At 49.5% G+C, this 19,461-nt stretch overlaps 9 protein-coding genes across 10 annotated transcripts; 6 read left to right on the top strand and 3 right to left on the bottom strand.

Moving 5' to 3' along the window:
• Positions 1–101: 101 nt before the first annotated feature.
• FVEG_09418 (hypothetical protein) lies at positions 102–1,753 on the bottom strand (the record flags this gene model as incomplete). Its single annotated transcript, XM_018898404.1, has 4 exons — positions 102–1,147; positions 1,199–1,509; positions 1,557–1,634; positions 1,686–1,753. 4 exons carry the CDS (start codon positions 1,751–1,753, stop codon positions 102–104), a joined length of 1,503 nt encoding a protein of 500 aa, XP_018756282.1.
• Positions 1,754–2,648: 895 nt separating this feature from the next.
• Positions 2,649–3,020, bottom strand: FVEG_09417 (hypothetical protein; the record flags this gene model as incomplete). The annotated part of the gene is made up of 2 exons (XM_018898403.1): positions 2,649–2,877; positions 2,944–3,020. 2 exons carry the CDS (start codon positions 3,018–3,020, stop codon positions 2,649–2,651), a joined length of 306 nt encoding a protein of 101 aa, XP_018756281.1.
• A 437-nt stretch (positions 3,021–3,457) lies between these two features.
• Positions 3,458–6,213, bottom strand: FVEG_09416 (hypothetical protein; the record flags this gene model as incomplete). Its single annotated transcript, XM_018898402.1, has 2 exons — positions 3,458–3,560; positions 3,611–6,213. 2 exons carry the CDS (start codon positions 6,211–6,213, stop codon positions 3,458–3,460), a joined length of 2,706 nt encoding a protein of 901 aa, XP_018756280.1.
• A 1,233-nt stretch (positions 6,214–7,446) lies between these two features.
• FVEG_16579 (hypothetical protein) lies at positions 7,447–8,141 on the top strand (the record flags this gene model as incomplete). Its single annotated transcript, XM_018905826.1, has 2 exons — positions 7,447–7,774; positions 7,831–8,141. 2 exons carry the CDS (start codon positions 7,447–7,449, stop codon positions 8,139–8,141), a joined length of 639 nt encoding a protein of 212 aa, XP_018756279.1.
• A 38-nt stretch (positions 8,142–8,179) lies between these two features.
• Positions 8,180–8,834, top strand: FVEG_16578 (hypothetical protein; the record flags this gene model as incomplete). Its single annotated transcript, XM_018905825.1, has 4 exons — positions 8,180–8,339; positions 8,388–8,522; positions 8,569–8,695; positions 8,750–8,834. 4 exons carry the CDS (start codon positions 8,180–8,182, stop codon positions 8,832–8,834), a joined length of 507 nt encoding a protein of 168 aa, XP_018756278.1.
• A 423-nt stretch (positions 8,835–9,257) lies between these two features.
• Positions 9,258–10,765, top strand: FVEG_16577 (hypothetical protein; the record flags this gene model as incomplete). Its single annotated transcript, XM_018905824.1, has 3 exons — positions 9,258–9,345; positions 9,394–9,931; positions 9,984–10,765. 3 exons carry the CDS (start codon positions 9,258–9,260, stop codon positions 10,609–10,611), a joined length of 1,254 nt encoding a protein of 417 aa, XP_018756277.1. The 3' UTR covers positions 10,612–10,765.
• Positions 10,766–11,116: 351 nt separating this feature from the next.
• On the top strand, positions 11,117–13,156 carry FVEG_09414 (homogentisate 1,2-dioxygenase). Its single transcript, XM_018898401.1, has 5 exons — positions 11,117–11,540; positions 11,586–11,672; positions 11,722–11,785; positions 11,834–12,591; positions 12,639–13,156. Exons 1-5 carry the CDS (start codon positions 11,244–11,246, stop codon positions 12,858–12,860), a joined length of 1,428 nt encoding a protein of 475 aa, XP_018756276.1. The 5' UTR covers positions 11,117–11,243; the 3' UTR covers positions 12,861–13,156.
• A 75-nt stretch (positions 13,157–13,231) lies between these two features.
• FVEG_09413 (delta14-sterol reductase) lies at positions 13,232–15,023 on the top strand. Of its 2 annotated transcripts, XM_018898400.1 has the most exons (3): positions 13,232–13,399; positions 13,446–13,753; positions 13,806–15,023. In XM_018898400.1, exon 3 carries the CDS (start codon positions 14,124–14,126, stop codon positions 14,901–14,903), a length of 780 nt encoding a protein of 259 aa, XP_018756275.1. In that variant the 5' UTR covers positions 13,232–13,399; positions 13,446–13,753; positions 13,806–14,123; the 3' UTR covers positions 14,904–15,023. The 2 variants fall into 2 exon arrangements, with proteins under 2 accessions (XP_018756275.1, XP_018756274.1); XM_018898399.1 differs by having other exon boundaries at positions 13,446–15,023.
• A 433-nt stretch (positions 15,024–15,456) lies between these two features.
• Positions 15,457–19,329, top strand: FVEG_09412 (hypothetical protein; the record flags this gene model as incomplete). Its single annotated transcript, XM_018898398.1, has 5 exons — positions 15,457–15,483; positions 15,542–17,824; positions 17,873–18,055; positions 18,139–18,646; positions 18,698–19,329. 5 exons carry the CDS (start codon positions 15,457–15,459, stop codon positions 19,327–19,329), a joined length of 3,633 nt encoding a protein of 1,210 aa, XP_018756273.1.
• Between the last annotated feature and the right edge of the window lie 132 nt (positions 19,330–19,461).

Here is a 19,461-nt window from a genome sequence, read left to right as displayed (position 1 = left end):
AGTGCAAGATTCTGACAATGCAGACTAATACTTCATGTGACCAGCCCCCCAGACTTGACTACAATCCTCGGCCGAGATGTAACTAGTGCGATGTAACACAGTTAATCTCGTACAGTCTCAACCTCCACACCCTCCTTCTGCAACTTAGCCTCTTCGACCCTGGCATCCAAGTCACTCGTGCGCTTCTGCGAGGTCCCAGGCACAAACCAAGAGGTACTAGAAAACAAGACATTCATCTCTTCCAGCGGCAGCAGTTTCGTCTCTGGCATGAACGCCCAGAAAAAGATGGCATTTGTGAAATTGCAAACCACAAATACCAGGAAGTACCTCCAACCGATGCTCTTAATAGCAGGGGCTGTAACCTGTCCAATCATGGTATTGAAAGCAAACGAGGTCATGACGCCAATGGAGATGCCCTTGGAACGTGTCTTTGTGTCAAATACCTCGGCCGGGATGATCCATGAAAGGGAGCCACAGGTAAAAGAGAAACTGACTTGATAGCACCAGTTGGTAACGATGAAGAGCCAGCCAAGTGAGTTCTGCAACGACGAAGAAGCGTGAGGGAAGCTAGCCTGAGCTGCAGTCACGATGATGAAGCAAATACAGTTGATACCGTTACCGATGATCAACGGCCAGCGACGACCGAGCTTATCGATGAAAAGCACAGTGCAGAGCTGGGCAAGAACAGAAAGTACGTTGCTAATAGCCTGATACTTTAATGAACTCTCAGTATTAATGTTCATGGCTTTGTAGATGTCGGGAGTGAAGTACTGGATGGCTGATACGCCAGTCATCTGGACGGAGGCCTGTAGGGCAGTGACAAGGAAGAGACGGCGGAAGCTCGCACGATCGGTAAATAAATCCCGGTAGCCTTTTGCTTCAAGCTCGTGCTCGTGGGCAATGGCAGATTGGATTTGGAAGTACTCGGCCTGGACCCATGGATCATTTTCATTCCCATTGGTATGAAGCTTGGCTAAGACCTTGAGGCCTTCCTCTTCTCTGCCGTGATCGATAAGCCAGCGGGGTGACTCTGGAAAAAGTAGAATCATAAGGGCAAGGATGCCAGCAGGGACGATTTGAAGGCCAAGAGGGATTCGCCACTGTTCGCTTGTGCTAAAATTCTTGTTGGTACCGTAGACGGTCCATGCTAGGTAGAGTAAGTCATGTGGTCTCTAGGATGCATGGGGTTTTGACTAACTTGCTACGACTGCACCAATACCGAGCATCAATTGCTGTAGGCCAGTGACACGGCCTCTGATAGAAGGATGCGCGATCTCGGCTTGGTACATTGGCACGATCATGACCAGAATACCAACGCCAAGCCCAGCAACAGCTCGACCAGAATAGAAGAAGGACAGGCTGTGGCCAGCTGCTTGCAAGGCACCACCAACGCAGAAAATTATAGCACCGATCATGATTGCCAGTCTTCGGCCCAGCCAGTCACCCAAGGGACCAGCCGCAAACGCTCCAAAGAAGCCTCCGCCCGTGAAAAGGGACACAACGGCGCCGCTATCAGGTCAGCAAAAACGCAAAATGGGTCGGCAAGTATAACGTACACTTCATTTGCGTTGGGATGGAAAGACGAGATGAAGGAAGTCGAGGCAACACTACCCCCGATGACGCCGAGATCGTAACTATCGGTGTCAGCTAGTCCATCAACTCATTGTTGGTTCTATACATCTCACCCGTAGTTGAAGGATCCGAGCGAGGCGAAGACGCCGACGAGAAATTGGTAGGTCTTGGGAGCAATCATGGTGGATGATGCGTTTCTTGGATATGACTTTGGGGTTATGCGGAGAGGACTGGGGCTTTTATAGGTAAGCATAACGGGTGCGATGCAGCGGTCGAGCGAGCAGCTCAGTCTGCATATCTAAAAACAACTAAGGCGCACTGACATTTGCACTAATTTTGCTCGTGGTAGTCCAACTCAAGCATGGAGCCGCTATACGAACTAAGAATGCGCCAAATCACAAGCTGGTCACTTTGTCATTCGCTCGGCTACACAGCTGCGCCAAATCACTGTCAGGCATCAGGTCATTATCCATTCACCTGACGATACGATGAGGGGAAAGCTCGGAGTCAATCCCAATAAGTTTGGTTTCCCGTGGAGAAGTTTGTGGCGTGCTTAGTCTGGGGATTTCTCCAGTGCGCCTGATTATATTGAAGCGCTACGGGGAAGCAGACTGGCGGAATTCTGACCACTCAGTGGCTCGTTATCCCGGTAACCTCTAGCGTGAGCGAGAACATGCGCAGCAATGAGAAGCGGAGGCTTGCACGCCACCTGAATTCCAACTCACTCTTTTTCGGCTCTGATCAGCCGAGCTCATGCAACTCCACAGCGATTGGTATCCGGGGTAAAGTCCGGGGTTGAGAGTCTGTCATGGCGGTATCATTGCCCTCTAGAAGGATAGTATCTAAAATGGGAACAAGTTACTGATTTTCTGTTCCGGATAACAGTGGAAATCTGATTCAAATGCGGTAGTTAATAGGATCACTTAATGTCTGAAATAGAAGTTACTCAGAAGAAACATACTCAACAACCCCTTATTATTTGCCTGCTGAAATGGCTTACTGGTACGGCCAATCATACCCCCTATAATCACCAGCCTCACAGTCGCTACGTCCGGTAACGGGCTTATCCCTCTGACTTAGATAGGGGTAACATTAACCCAAAAGCGAGTATCATCAGTCTTGTAAGTAGACTTTGAATCGATTTGCGCCTGGATCCACTCAACAGACTCACGGTAGAAGCGGACATCTTCCGTATTGGGGTTCGACAAGCCAGTAGCGCAGTTACGGTGACTGGCAAACCACTTATCATAACCGTAATATTCCTGGCAATCCCAACGTGAGGCAACATCAGCGTAGATATCAGAGCTGTGATTGAATTCATTAGCCAGTCAGCTAGAAAGCTAGACGCACGCCTTTTCCAGCAGCACTTACTTGAGCTTAGCACCGTTGTTCCACTGACTTTCGGGCTGTCCTACAAAACCAGCTCGCTTGGCGCAGACACGAAGCATTCCCCAGTTGACCTTGAAAAGGCATTGAGAAATTGGCTATCTGGATTTGTAACACGAGCCTCGGAGGGTGTTGGGCTCGTCTCTGATTAGATATTATATACCGCTAGACGCCAAGTCGCTGACACCATCAACTACTTCATAATATGAGCACATATCTCCTTATGCCACGCCTGATGGTGATTCACTGTGGGTTCAAGGTCAACCACTTTAATCCAGCAGACTTTCACTTCTATACAGCATTATAAACAAATTTCAGTAGCGGCTATTAGACAAACCTCACCCTTTCAAACCTGCAGGGGTAGCTTCTTTACGCTACTGTCTTTAGAATAGGCAATTATAACCCGTGGTGTCTACACAGCTTCCAACCAGATCGTCCGCTGAATGATTCACAAGGAGATAAACCTCTCTTTTAATATAATTATGAACTACGTATCTTTTCAGCCGTCGTGGTGACATTCCGTGCAGTAGTCAATGTGAATCTTGCACGAGTTCGACAAGTCAATGTTGCCGCAACGCGTTAAGCCATCTTGCTGTCGGCGTCTATCACAAAGTTAGCACATTTATCTCACGAATGACTCGAGTCAACTTACAGATCCTTAATATCCTTGCCCTTCATCCCAATACCATAATCATCACAAGAGAACTGAACCGTACAACCAGCCTTTCCAAAAGTGAGTACCTTTAGAATACTTCCCATGCGCTCATATCGAGAAACATAGTCAGTATACACAGTATCATCCTCAAATTTATTCAACGCAGCTTCGCAAGCCCCAGCAACAGCGTTACGGACATTCTTGTCACCACTGCTACAGATACTCGATCCATCGCCGTTCCAGTTCGTTGCAGTAGGGAGAGGTGTTGACACAGTAGATGCTTCGCCGAGACCGACGGTGGCGGTGACTTTGATGGTGTTGACGGCGAAGTAACTGAGCGAGTAGGACTCGTAAACGAGAACAGTGCCGGCGTCAGTGCGGGTGAAAGGTTCCTTGAAGATAGTGGGCTCAGGTGCAGGAGGCGGAGTGGTATATAAGCTCATAGGGAACTCGGTGTAGTCTGCGCACTGGCCTGAGATCATTGGCGCTGTGACGACGTATCGCTCTCCGTCGCTGGTTGTCTCGCAGTTACAGGAGGGAGTTTCAACGCGAGGGCCACCGTAGGGAATGCAGGGGTAGTAAGTGCGCATAGTGGTTGTCGCAGTGGCGGAAGTGATCATGTCAGAAGAGGTGAGCTGGGTTGTAGTTCCGTCTGAAGTTGTACCAGAAGACTCGTCGGTGTTACGGGTAGTGGTGATGAGTGTGCTGGGGATGGTAATGCTTCGCTCAGTGGTAGCCTCTGAAGGCGTCTCCTCCGTCTTGGCGTCACTGGTAGTCTCAGCTCCAGTGGAAATAGCCTCGCTAGTGGTCTCTGTACCAGTAGACGAAGCAGTAGGTTCTTCAGTAGTAGTAGCTCCAACACCAAGTCCTTCATCCAAAGCATCCTCAAGCGCTTCGACAGTCTCCTCATCAGGCTCAGAGTCAAAATCATCAGGAATATCGCTGTCGAGCTCCTCGATGTCTAGCTCCTCACCTTCCTCAGCCTCCGCAGACACGGTCTCGGTGGAAGTAGCTTGGGTACCAGTTGCGCAGCTAGCGACGGTAGGGCAGTCGCCAAACTCGGTGTGAGTAACGGTTCCATCGGTGGTATAGTACGAGATAGTCCTGGTGCAGTCCTCGATTTCGACAGCAGAACAAGCCTCGGTAGTAATGGTAGCCTCGGTACTCTTGGCCGTTGTCTCGGTGGTGGAGGGCTCAGTGGTAGATTTCTCCTCCTTCTTGGTGGACTGCTCTTCATCTTCCTTCTTGGTCTCGTTCTTGTCATCTTCACCTTCTCCCTCACCACCGCCACCAGGAGTGCCACCTCCAGCTCCAGCGGGGTTAGTACCAGGAGGAGGAGGAAGAATACCAGCAGGGAGGTTACCAGAAGGCTTCCAGAACCAACCACCAGGGAAGATAACAATAGCAGCACCACCGTCGTCAGTAGTAGTCGTGGTACCAGTGAAGTCAGAGAAGTCCTTGTCCTGCTCAGGGAGATAAGTCACAACAGCGCCGTTAGAACCAGTCACGATACCATCCTCAGTGGTGGTCGGCTTGGGAGGGGCAGTAGTCTTCTCAGGCTCGTTGGGAGCACCCGTCTGGCCAGGTTCATTCTTCGATGTTGGCTCATTTGAGCCAGCATCCTCGGTGGTAGGCTTAGGACCAGGGGCCTGACTTGCGGGTTCCTGGGCCTCCTGGGACTCAGTGGTTGGCTCGGGCTCTGGCTTCTCCTCAGTCGTGGGCTCAACCTTATCGGTGGTGGACTCGGCAGGGATCTGAGCCTCCTCAGAAGTAGAAACCTCAGGAGCCTTCATCTCGGTAGTAGACCTGATGACGGGTCCAGGTCCAGGAGCAGAGTCAGTCGAAGCCTCAGGTGCTTTTTCAGTCGTAGGCTGAAGAGCTGACGAGGTCTCAGTGGTGGCCTCGGGGAGAGGGAGCTGGGTGGTTGGCTCAGTGGCTTGGGTCGTAGGATCGACGACCTCAGTCGACTCGGTAGAAGCAACAGGAGGTTGTACATCGGTGAGAGCATCAGTAGCAGCATGAGTGGCAGCACCAGTGGCATCCCGAGTAGCCTCAGAAGGAGAACCAGAAATTTCTGTTGAGGGCTGATCCACAGGAGTAGCGTCAGTGGCCTGAGTGCTAAACTCGGTCTCTTGAGTGATAGGTTTAGGAAACACGGGATGGCCAGTCGCGGTGTTAACGGGGATGTCGCTGTCGGTGGTAGCAGTATCGGGTAACTGCTCGGGTTGCGAAGAGGATTCAACACCAGGACCAGCAGACTCCGTTGTTCCAGTTGCGGGAGCAACATTTGTTGTAGGCTCTACAGCTTGACTGCTCTCCTCTGATGAAGCCGGAGCAACATTGATGTGAGTCGTCTCCTCGTCGGCAGAAGTAAAAGGGATCTGTACTTGAGGTTCAGAAGTAGCAGACGAAGGAGCTTGGTCAACAACGGCCTCTGAAGTGGTTGAATCAGGAAGAGCAACCTCAGTTGACGGCGCCACAAACCCCAAGTCTGTCGAAGTCTCAATGCCTGTCGTTGTAGAAAGGTCCTGCGCAGAAACACCCGACAAGGACGTCGCAAGACATAGCGCAAGAACGCGCAAATTCCAAGAATGCAGCATCATGTAACGAACGTGAAAATAAAAGAGTGAACGACTATATCAGCATGAACGAATGAATGCGTATAGTCCAACAGGAATGGAAGAATGTCCGTAGAGAATCGCAAGATACAGTGACAGAGGGGAGGGCTTTTCATGAGATGAACATACTGTGAGGATATACTCGTCACGGCTGGTAGTGGAGATTAATCTATCGATCCTTGAAACAAGTCAGCTTCATTAACTTACGTGAAACGTTGTGGAGCTGCTGATGCTCAGCCTTGTTGGGGGATTTGGGGCCGTGCATTGATGAGAATGTAACGGGAAGGACTCGGTGAAATTGAGTTGGATCTTGAACCTGGTAAGGCAAGGCTGATCTTTGACATTAATGTTGCATCAAGAATTTTATCTCGGAGCTACGTTATGCTTATTGGGTGTTGTACGGCTTCGCTGTCATGGAGGTGTTTAGGTGGAGCGCTCATGTTGATCCATCGGAGGACCAAATCCTCTGTTTATCTTGCTACCCAGTCAATGAATATTGGCCAATTAATTCGTATTGATGGAGACGGATGGATAGAAGCCTCTACCAGTCCCATGATACGTAATTCTTTAGACTGTTTCCATGGTCGCAGCCAGATGCTGTCATTTGTACTATCAAGACAGCATTAGATAACTGTAAATCCTTCGCTCACGGTGGCGTCACCTAACGCCTCTGCACACATCTCCCATATCTGAATGCGAGATTATCTACCGACAATTGCCTTGTGAGGCACAGCCCAAAGATCGGCAATAGGCGAAATTCACAACGGCAACGGCATGTGGAGAGTCATATTCTCTGTCCACTGATTATCTTTTATCATCAGTTATTATGGAGTTTCATATCAAATCACGGAGCATCAATGTATTGCCCGGCCGGGCCGATACCCAATGGTCTGTTCGTATTTAGTGACGCCTCTCAGACTCGTCAATCAGCGTAGGATCAAAAGATGAAACCCCCAGGGCTGATTTGTGGGGGTGTCATCTGGGATAGTGGAGGCTCGGCTTATGCCAATTTACTGCAGGGGCTTCATGGGCATAAGCATTCAAGGATGTGACACTCTCTGCCATTTCGTTAAAATGTAATACATACATACATTATCGAGTCCATTCGTACTGCTTGTCCGTCTTCCAGTCATTCGCTCCTTTTCGCGCTCTTCCCAGACGCAGTCACTCGTTGAAACAGTCACTCTTTACAATACTTTAATACTTCTGTTTACCATGCGTTTATCCAGCTTTCTGCTGGCCGCTGGTCTTTCCAGCTCTGCCTTTGCAGTGGAGGCATCGCTGGATCCTTGGGAAATTGACCCTAGCTGCAATGGCTTCGAGAACGACATCAAGGACGCTCTGACGCAGTCGATTGATCTCGCTGATGCTGCCAGAACCAGTCTCGAGTTTCTTCTTGCAAAAATGCCGGACCGAAACTCTGATCCCGACGGGGCAGTGAAGTGGGCGCGTATTTCATCGGCTGCTAATAGCATCTTTGGTCTTATGCCTAACTACAAGGGCCACGATGCTGAGACTCAAAAGTACATTGAGGATTTGAGAGGTATGTTGAACTCCTCTTGAGGCTCTTGACAATCTGGCTTTGCTGACTGTGAAAAGACATCTTTGCTAAGACGGCCAACACTCTTCCCTCATCTCAGAATAACCCCGCCAAAGGCTTCAGCCCAATCCTATCCCAGAAGCCCAACGCTAAGCCCTTGATGGTCTGCGGCGACGATGTCTTCCAATGGTACGACGTTGATGACGAGCCTGAGCCTGGTGTAGGCAAGGTCAGAGACCAACCAGCCGTGAGCCGCTACATCCAGGGTGGCGGCACAATCGCAGGTGCCTTTTATTACGCCAACGTTGGGACTTTAGACAGACCAAGGCAGCTTCCGTCGGACACTGCATCGGCAACCGAGAGGCTGTGATCTCGTCGAGCGATGATATTGTGATCATCTGTCCCAAGATGACGTCTGACGCTGGAAAAGCGCGTATCACGCCGAGACAGTACAAGACTTCTGCTGCGCTGGGTGATCATATCATGACGAACTGGGTGTCCAACCCCACGCAGCTTTACCACGAGCTCATGCACTGGTTCGGTGGTGTTGACTCCAACTTGAAGCACAGTGAGTTCTCATCGCGCTCCGTGGTCTACCCGGTCTAACATGATGCAGTCATAAAGGACCAGGTCGCTGTTAACGAGAAGGGCTACTTGAGGTACAAGGACAAGAACAACCAGGCCGAATACTACACCCGTCCACCTTCTCAGCAAGAACTCAACCAGAAGGGTCAAAGAAAGCAGGGGGCGTGTAAGTTCAGCAACGGAAATTGAGGGAAACAGGCTAATTATTTTAGATGGCCTCCGTTGGATTATGAACTTGGCGCGCACTTATAAAGACAAGAATGGCAACACAAGCCCTTATTCTGGTCCTAAGCTGGCCACCAAGAACGCTGACTCGTTGGCAGTATTTTCCTTCATGATGTAAGTCAATCACCCGATGTGGGAGTCGATATCATTTCTAATGGAGATTCTTAGGTACCTAGATCAATTTGATTGGTCCAAGAATGGTGATGCTCAAGACTTTACCCGTCTCAGGAACAAGTTGGGGTTGAACCCTTAGGTATTGCTAGTTGTTGAGATAAGTTGTATAGAATATAATATGGCGTAAAGAGCGATGCAATTTAGGACGCAACTTTGGAGCAGCTATCATTTTTTGAATGTATTTTTGTAGAATCTGTTGCGCGACTTGTAGTGCATCGCAGTGAGGGTAAACATCGACCCCATCGCGTTGCGCTAGCCTTTGGTCATGCAACTGAGCTACATACCTCACCTTGAGTAGATGGGATTGTCAACAGAAAACATAGATAATAGTATAAGTTGATCTTGCGGAAATTAATAAATTCCTCTCATTGCACGAGCCGAGCGGATACTACTTCTTAGTATCATGGGATCTGGAAGAAACCTGCCCCTCACGTGACCACAGACTAATTAATCTCATCCGCCGACTTCTCTCACTCACTCATTCTCAACATCTCACTCCAACATGGCGCCCTCAAGCCCAAAACCACCCCCCGTAGATTTTCCCTCGCCAGACTTTTCCTTCAGTGGAGGCAACTCACCAGTCTCACATTGTATTCTCCCCTTCACTTCTAGTCCAACATACACTAATAATTAAGCAGCATCAGGTCCACTCATCTCGCCAGATTGGGGAGAATACAATAACGACTGGAAACACTGGAAACATTTAATCCCAAAGCTACCATCACCACGATCTCGTGCACTTACACCGCCGGGCTTCAGCGATGAAAATGATGATAAGCGTCTGCAGCGACCAGCTGCAGCGTTTCAGCAATCGCTCTGGTTCAAAATCCCTGCTAATCTAAGACGCGATATCCTTCGGCTGGCATTTGGAGATAGGCGTCTTCATATGCATCTTGCTTTTGATGCTGCTCGTCGTACCCCAGAAGATGCAGATGATCTTGAAGCTTATGAACTAGGTGATCCGGATGATGATGATGCTCCAGGCCTACGGAGAAAGCTCTGGTCTTGGAATGGCTGTATCTGCGCTCGGAAGTATGACCCAGAGCTGGGACCCATGACGCGCGGTGGCCTCAATCCGGGTCCGTGGATTGACCGCTGCTGTGATCCGATCAATGTCCCAAAGCCACGACCCGAAAATATCGGGATAATGGGCTGGCTGCAGTCCTGTCGGCAAAAGTACGTCAGCATTCTCTATCTACAAATGAGCACCGACTAACATTGCGGACAGCTACGCAGAGACGATTGATGTTTTATACTTGACAAATACCATCATTATCTCCGATGAAGCAACAATCGCTGAACTCCCATCGCTTATACCCCACCACCATCTCACCAAGATCACCTCCCTCGAGATCAAAGCCCCCATAACCAAAGACAATGTCCTCGAGGATGTCACCAACCTCATTCTTCCCGACCCGCATTCTCCCCGCTTCCTGAACCTTAAACGTCTCTACATCTCAATGGAATGGAGCGGCGTGAACGTCGGCGATCCAGATCCAGATGAACTAATCGCATCATTCGACATCCTGGCGCGAACAGTAGAAGACTGCTCTTTCGCTATCCCCATGGAGTGGTTCTCGCGTATCTCGTGGGGTCAGATGCGAAACGCGACGACAGGCAGACAGATCACCTACAGTCAATTTTGGCGTACTCTCGGGAATGCCGAGGGAGACAAGGATGGGTATGAGGGTGGGCTAGATGTTATACAGTTACCTTATGTTGATAGCTACCCGAGGCCTCCGTATCATTTGGAGAGTCCAGGTGCTGGGTATTGGATCCTGGAGGCGAGTGAGATGTCGTTGAGTACGCATTATGATTTTCTGACTGGGCACTATGATGAGGAGTTTGAGATATAACCTCTTGGGGTATGGAGGGACCTACAGGCATCTGACTCCTGATAGCAGAGACTTTTGTTAAGCCGTGCTATAAAAGCGATTTATTAATATTCCGTAATTCCAATCGTGGATATTGGATCCTGCAGGCAAGTCAAGTATACAATTGTTTGATCGGCGGCATGCTTCCGACTAAAGCAGTCACTTGATACTAAGAAACGTGGCTTGGCATCAGCTGACATCAAAACACCAACATTATCACTAGCATCATCCTATGAAAGTGACGTATCAATATGCTATATTTCCGACAACACCCTCAACTCAACGTTTCTATATCCGACGTCTCCACTTGCAACCATAAAGTTCGTCTGACTGATCGAATAGTAAGCATAGATTACGTAGATCGTGGATCCAAAATTCCCACTTATTTCCTGGCTTGTTGTGACCCTAACGCCAAGGTAGCTAAAGCCCTGGGCCAACTGCCGCCGATGGGGTAGCCAAGGAGCGGGGTGAGCCTGACTCTTATGGTCGGCAAGTGCACCTTATCCTGCTTATCTACTGATTTATATAAACACTGCCTCAATCGTTTCCGCCAGCCCCGGATCTCCTTTGCCTCTGCTTCTTGACTACCCATTGTCTCATTTAGATTCTTCATCATGGCGCCGTCAGAGGATTATCAAAACATCTTTCACTGGGCCGAGACCCAAAAGGATGGAAGTATCCCCTCCTTTGCGACTCGAAAGAATGATCCCTATACGTACCTCTCTGGCTTCAACAACCATCATGAATCAGAGGCTATTCCTGGAACTATCCCCCAGGGACAGAATAGTCCGCGATGTGTCAGATTCGGCCTGTACGCTGAACAGATGACCACGTCGTTTGGTGCTTCTCGCCAAGCTAATAAAAACTCGTGGTTGTACCGAGCGAGACCTGCTGTTGCTCACCAAGGATTCGTAAGTGTTGATACCTATTGGGGATTGCTTCGCTGACGTAGGTAGACGGATATGCCCAAGGTTGAAGGAACAGAGAGCTGCTTTCTGACTCTTAACCCTGCAGTCAGAATCTCACCAACTCAATTAGCGTGGGTACGTGAACCAACAACCCAACTCTACTATCGTCGGCTAACACCCCAAGCTCCCCTTCGACATCTCCGAAGGCACCGACTTCATCTCTGGCCTCCGCACAATCGCCGGCTCAGGTACATCCCCTCCACCCTTCCCCATCCAACAACACTAACATCCACCAGGCGACCCTACCCTCCGCGAAGGTCTAGCAACACACATCTTCTCCGCCACAAAGAGCATGGACAAGCGCGCCTTCGTAAACTCCGACGGCGACTTTCTCATCATCGCGCAGCAAGGCAATCTCGACATCCAAACTGAATTCGGCAATCTCTACGTCCAGCCCGGCGAGATCTGCGTCATCCAGCGCGGCCAACGCTTCAAAGTCGCTGTTGAGGGTCCAACTCGGGGGTATATCCTCGAAGTGTGGGGTTCGCACTTTGAACTCCCTGAGCTGGGACCTCTCGGTTCAAACGGTCTTGCTAACGCGAGGGACTTTTTGTATCCCAAGGCTACTTACACTGTTACGCGTGATGATCCGTGGGAGATCGTGTATAAGCTTGGTGGGCGCTTTTTCAAGAGTACGCAGAACCACTGCCCGTTTGATGTTGTTGCTTGGCATGGGAACTACGCGCCTTACAAGTATGATCTGACCAAGTTTGTCAATGTCGGATCTATCTCTGTTGATCATATCGATCCGTCCATTTTTTGCGTTTTGACGGCTGCTTCGCGAGATGCGAATGCGCCGTTGGCCGACTTTCTCATCTTTTCGCCCCGTTGGGATGTCGCGTCGCATACCTACCGTCCACCGTATTATCATCGCAACGCAGCGTCTGAACTGATGGGGCTTATTTATGGAGAGTATGCGGGACGGTCTGATGAATTCCAGCCTGGTGGTGTATCTTTTGAGTGCGGCTGGGTTCCTCACGGTGTAGCCTACGAAGTACATCCCCTCATCACTCCCATCACTCTCATACTAACATAGTACAGGAATTCAAAGCAGCATCCGCCCAACCCCCACCGCAGATGCAAATCTCCAAGGGCGCAGTGGCATTTATGTTCGAGAGCTGCCGACAACTGACCATCACAGACTGGGCGTGGAACAGCGACAAGAAGCACGAGCACGAGCCCAAGATGTGGGATAACCTGGTCGACAACTTTTCCGAGCACCTTGATGAGATTAATGAGATCTTGGGGAAGAAAACCCTGTAAAAAGTCGTGGGGGTGAGAATGTCATGGTAGAAAGTCAATTGCAAATGGATTATTTTGATTGGGTTCGGCAATCTAAATAAGGCATGAAGTTGATCCACTGTTTTTGGGGGAGGTGTAGAGGTTCAAGGCTTCCTCGGCCTCCGAAGATGACAATATTAGCAGATTGTTACTGCAAATCTATAGTGAGATATGCTCAGATTATTTTTGTGTGATTTTCGCGTCCGTATTCGTATGAGCAGGGGAATTGTACTCCACTAAGGATTGTCAGTATCCAATCACAGATGACATGTTTCGGGTATCTTTTAATCGCTGTGGGGCCGGGTTGAGCTCTTCCGTTGACTTGAGAATGGGTCGATATCAATTGAATACATTTCTACATCAATAAAAGCATCAACATCGTCACTTTCCCTCATTCATCACAAGCCCCAAACCAACACTCTCACTGAACTCACTTATTCCACTCATTTCATCGGCTGTCCTTCAGCCTCCCCCCTCAAAATGAAGGCCCCAAAAACACCAGAATACGAATTCGGCGGCCCGTAAGCACCATCCCCCCCCATCCCCTTCATTACTAACTCCCATCAGCATCGGCGCCACAGGCATAGTGTTTGGCCTTCCAATTCTCATGCAACTTCTCTATTTCGGCTGCAACGATGTTTCAGGGTGTCCTGCGCCAGCTCTTCTTGACCCCAAAACATTGACGTGGCAGAAATTCAAGGAGCAAACGCCCTGGCCGAAGGAGGGCATCTGGGGGTTTATGAGCTGGGAGGTCACAGGGTGGCTGTTTGCTTATTATTTCTTGAGTCTGGTGCTTTATCGCGTTTTGCCGGCGCAGGAGGTTTATGGGACGAAGTTGAGGGAGTCGGGCAAGGCGCTGAAATATCGCTTCAATTGTAGGTTTTCTATTGATCGCCTGGCTTGGTACTGAGATTGACAAAATTGCAGCCTTTTCTTCAAGCGTTGTGCAATTGGTCGCTTGCGCCATTGGGACCTACATCTACGGCGCTGAATTCCCAGTCTGGACCTTCATGACCACCAACTATCTCCAACTTCTCACCACAAGTACCGTCCTAACATTCATCGTCTCACTCTACGTCTACGTCGGCAGTTTCTCCGTCAAGAAGGGCAACCCCGAACTACGCGAGTTAGCTAGAGGTGGACACACCGGGCCGCATTATTTACGACTTTTTCATCGGTCGTGAACTCAACCCTCGCGTCACCCTTCCCATCTTCGGTGAAATCGACATCAAGTCTTGGTTGGAGATGCGCACTGCTCTTACAGGCTGGATATTGTTCAACTGCGCTTTCATCGCTCAGCAGTATCGCAACTACGGCTATGTTTCTGATAGTATCTTAGTCATCGCTACGGTGCAGGCTTACTATGTGCTTGAGGGTCAGTACTCAGAGCTTGGATTGCTGGGTATGATGGATATTACACAAGATGGTCTTGGATTCATGCTTACCTGGGGTAACATGGTCTGGGTCCCTTTCCTCTACTCGACTCAGTGCCGCTACCTCTCCGTCTACCCCGTTCATCTGGGACCTATCGGTGTTTCCGCCATCGCCACTGTCTTCGCCATCGGACTGTACATCTTCCGATCTTCCAACAACCAGAAGGCTCTCTTCCGCAAAGATCCCAATCACCCTGCTTTCGCAAACATGACCTTCATCCAGACCAAGCGCGGAACCAAGCTTTTGACCGGCGGATGGTGGGGAATGGCGCGTCACATCAACTACTTTGGTGACTGGCTTCAGTCTCTTCCTTTTTCGCTTCCTACCAAATTCGCGGGGTATGTTATTCTGCCAGCTGGTAGTGCTGTGGCTGGCAATGAGGTCGTCAAAATGTTGGATGGTCGCTTGGTAACTCCCGACGGCGCTGCGCCTTGGGGTATGCTGTTTACGTACTTTTACTCAGCTTGGTTTGGTTTCCTGCTTATTCATCGGGAGAGGAGAGATGATGCTGCTTGCATTGAGAAGTATGGCAAGGATTGGGATGAGTACAAGAGCAAGGTTAAATACAGAATCTTGCCTGGCGTGTATTAATGCCTATAACTTTAAGGGCGAGAAAGGATAGTAGCCTCTGTAGATAGGTTCTTATTAAATTTCTCAAGTTTCTGAGGATATATACTACAATTTACAGAGATTTCACGTCGTATCAGCATTACATTTACCGTCAAGATGCGACAAGCTTAACGTTCAATCGATAGAGATAAGACACAAGCCGTAACGAGATGCCTAAAGTGCCAAAATCATACTAATAAGAATATACTTGATAATCTCATGCTGATATTCAAGCTTGACATCGATGCGACAATATATAAAGGAGGGATAAGTCATAATTGCATTTTGTACAAAGTTGTCCAGGGTATGTGAGCGCGTCTCCCCGCGACTTGGTCTCGAATTCACGCGCCACGAGGAAATACCCCACGACACGCACTATGGGCCAAGTGCCGAAAGATGTGTTAGTCAGCGAAGCTCTTATCTTATCATCGATCTATCTTATCAATATCACCAATTGAGGAGCCGAAACCCAACAACCTGAGATTCACGGTCTCAAACCCTAAATCGCCCGTCATCAGCAAGCAACTGAATTGCCATGGCTCCGATTGTGTCGCAGTGCCAGGTACGAACATAGACTCATAGCTTATATAGATTAATAAAACTCACATACTTTATGACAGGCACTGCGATTCTCTGATCAGCAGCGATGCACGGAAGAGGCCACTCACGCAAATGAGCTGTTCTGCCTCTTGCATGCCAGACAAGCTCACGGCCTGTACATCGGTTATAAGAGGCGAAATGCACAGCTTGATGCTCTCGATGAAAATCCCCCAGATTATCTGGCAGGGACGCATATTCCCCTTGCCAACGATGACTTCGACTCTGTTGACGACAGCAAGGAGATGGAGGAGATCATTGATCATCTCCACGTCAAGTGGAACACCCTAAATCGAGTCATCGAAGCTCGTAGAAAGCATCATGCTCATTTCTACTCAATCAGCTATGACTATGGCCATCAGGCCTATATCGATAAGCTCGTCAGTCATCGTCACATCGTCCTTCTGGCCCTTGGACGAGCCCGGAAGCGACTCATGGCCATTCTGTACAAGAAAGAGCAGTGGTACTCATGGGTACGCGATGCTCAAGATGATGAAGAATTGTACCGCGAGAAAGAGCAGAAGAAGCTCAAGCAGGAAGCTGCTCTATTCAAGCGTCACATGAAGCAGATGGAAGCGAGAATGGAATTGATGCGGAAGAGGGAGGAGCAAAAACTTCAAGATGCCTTCCTTGAAGAAGCATATAGAGAGCGCATGGTTATGAATGAAGACGCAGACGATGAGGCCTGGGATCCTATCGAGGATATGGAGGATGAGCAGAGACATCGATACATTGACCTGATCAAGCACTTCTTGTGGGTGGAAGTTGAAGTCGATGAAGCTACTGCTGAGAAGCCCGCCCCAGATGATGCATCGTCGAGCAAACCTGCAGAAGAGCCTGCACCTGCTGAGGAGGCATCCGTGCCTACCAAGAAGCTGAAAAATAAGAAGAAAAATAAAGGAAAGGCCAATGCTGCCGCCAATAGCTCACCACTGGAAGAACTTCAGAATCTCCTTGGACAAAAGAAGCTCCTCGCCATGCAGGCCAGCGGAAAACATAGCACCGAGACTGAGCTAAAGGAGCCGGATAAGAAGAACATCGAGACTGAAGAGGAGATGAGAAAGCGATTGAGTCAGGGCGTCAAGAAGAACTTGGATAATGTCTCCGGCATGCAGTTGGTCGGTACCATTGAGAACCCTCACGAGACATGGGACAAGACTGCTCCAATGGAAGACGACGAAATTGACGAGTTGATCCGAGACATACGCGAGATCAAACTCCTCCTCTTCTGCCGTCTCGTCCTCCTACAAGCATCTCTCCTCCCAGCTGCCCTCCGCGCCACAACCGTCCAAGGATTCCTCGACGACACATCCGTCACAGAAGCTGATCTCCGCGATCTCTGCCTCAAAGTCGCCGAGCCAACCCTCCAAGACATCCGTGATGCATGTGCAGATTTCGCTCGTGGCGATAATTCAGACGATGACCTCCCCATTGTAGACGACGATGACGATGACGATGACGATGAAACCATGGAGCAGCTTTTGCAAGGCGATAAGCGATATCATCATCTTCACACTGATGATTGGTTCAAAGAACGGGTGATTAAAGAAGTCGAACGCCGTCGCTTCTTTAAGAAAAAGACTAAGAAATCGAGGCGCCAGAGAAAGACAAAGGTTACGATCTGTGGGAAGAGTATCTGGAATCATGCTAGTGAGAACGCAATGTCGCGCGATGGATGGCTCCAATTCAGTGTCATGGCAAAGGACTGCGACTTGAAGCATGCGATCCAACTTTGCAGAAACTGGTCCGAGTTCTCTGATCTCAACCTTCTCACGCTATGGCAGTACTTCCCCGCGTCGAATTGGACGTCCTGGGGTCAAGATCGCTTCATGCAGCAGCTACAACAACTGGGTTTCTTCCCTTACTTCACAGACTTTGACGCAGATAAGTACAGTCATCATCATCAAATTGGCGGAAGAAGTCAAGGTCGTCGCCAGCATGATATCGTTGAAACGAGGAACATTCTCGTTGGAAACATGAAGCGGAATGATCCAGTGACTAGACGCTTTCTGCAGTATTTGCTCATGCGGAGGGGAGAGCTTCTCGTCATTGTGCGGGATGGCAAGACTGGGCGAGTCATCACTGCGCCAGATGATGAACAGCTCTGGACATATCGAAAGAAACAAGGGCTTGGGAGGGCGTCGAAGAATGATTGGTTTAATATTCTAGAGGTTGGGCCTGATTTCATGAAGTTGACGGATATTCTGAGAGAGTGGCGGTTTGGGTTCGATGATTACTATGATGTGTTTATCTGGGACTTTGTGCCCGGCGAGCCACACATGGACCTCTACAACATTGTCGTCATGGTAAGTCCCCCAATCCCTAGCATGATCACTATGACCGACTCTTGCTAGGAACTCCGTAATGCCTGGCGTATGAGAACGCCTCGTGACATGTACGTCCACATGGAATCCCTCCTCCGCAGCCTCCACCGCAACGAAAAGACCATGCGCACCCGGCAGATCAAACCCGGCGAGAACATCAAATCCCTCTGGGACACCATCGCCGACGAAAGATCAGAATTCCGCCTCTTTGACGTGAGATGATGGAGCGAGATCGAGCATTTAGTAAGTTCAGTGTTCCTTGAACTTGATCAAAACTAACAAGGACAGGTTTCAAGGAGTCTTTCCACGCTGGAGATCTCGAACCAGGATACAACGCCAAATACAACCTCCTTCAAGAAACACTCCGCGCTATGCTTAAAACCCCTCACGTCGGCTCAACCGATTGGATCTTCTTCATAGCCGAGATTCTCGAATGGCTTGATCTTCGCGGCGATTACGACGACTACGCTCAAGATCCGCAGTACCCTTGGCCGCATAGCTTCATCGTGCAAGACATTGTCCAAGCATTCGCCATGATCGCCATGTTCTTCCCAAACTCAGATGTTGCAAAGCTACCTACTATGTTTGTCAACTCAAGCCAGTGCGATGAGTTTAGAAAGTCAGGAGTCTTTGATCCCAAGGAACGAAGTAAAGTACGGCCTGATCGGAGGACGAGAACGAGCTATAAGTTCAGGGACAAGGAGTTTTGGAAGGAGTGGAAGGAGTTTTATAAGACGGAGAGGTATTTTGGGGATGTGTACCCTATGGAATGGAGTCTGACAGTCCGTCCTATCATCGCCCACTGTTCGTAGCCCCCCTTGGTCTAAGTTTTGAAGCATAACTAACAAATCAAAGTGTATCGAGCTGGTGTTATAGCCCCAGCGTATATGCAAAACCACCCCGAAGTCGTTCTCGGCATGGCAACAGCCAACAAAGAACCCCATCGCCCCGACAAACTCGACCTCTTCATCAACTACCATGACCAATACGGCAACTTCCCCATGACATATCCCCCAACCTTCGTCGACCCCTCCAAATGGCCAGAAGTCGTCCCCACCGCACGCACATTCTCCCAAAGGCACCCCACCGCTCGCTTCGCCCTCCTCCGTCTCTGGTCCGCACCGCACTACTACCCCTTCATGGTAGGCATGTTCAACCGTAGAAACACAAGTTTCCTCGATAGTCGCGGCCGATCGTGGGAGTGGAAGTTTGTGCCCAAGGATATGCCGGGTAGTGAATTCAGTGCGCATCACACTACGGGGAAGAGACTAGATGTGCTGAAGGATAAGTTTAGGGATAGGGTTGTGCATAGGGGGGATTTGATTTTGGTTATGGGAGTTGATGAGGATGATTTGTTGAGGTTTTGTACGGCTGTTACGTTTGCCATGCAGACGAAGCCGTGGCTTAGGGAGATTGATCTCTGGAAGAGCTTCATCAACGTGGACTTTGAGTTTCTGCTGGACTTGGAGCCATTTTGGATGGAATAGAAGAGTCTGCTGAGAAGGCTGGAAACTGTGTAGAGCCTGTAGTAAGGAATAGGTCTACAGAGGTTTTGGTATTATTAGATGAGATTCATGCCGCATTTACGGAAGTGCGCATATCCGCTTCCACGCTGCCCA

Source organism: Fusarium verticillioides, chromosome 5, assembly GCF_000149555.1.
Source record: "Fusarium verticillioides 7600 chromosome 5, whole genome shotgun sequence".
Taxonomy (NCBI): domain Eukaryota; kingdom Fungi; phylum Ascomycota; class Sordariomycetes; order Hypocreales; family Nectriaceae; genus Fusarium; species Fusarium verticillioides.
Note: the sequence above shows the minus strand (reverse complement) of the source record. Positions and strands in the feature narration are given on the sequence as shown.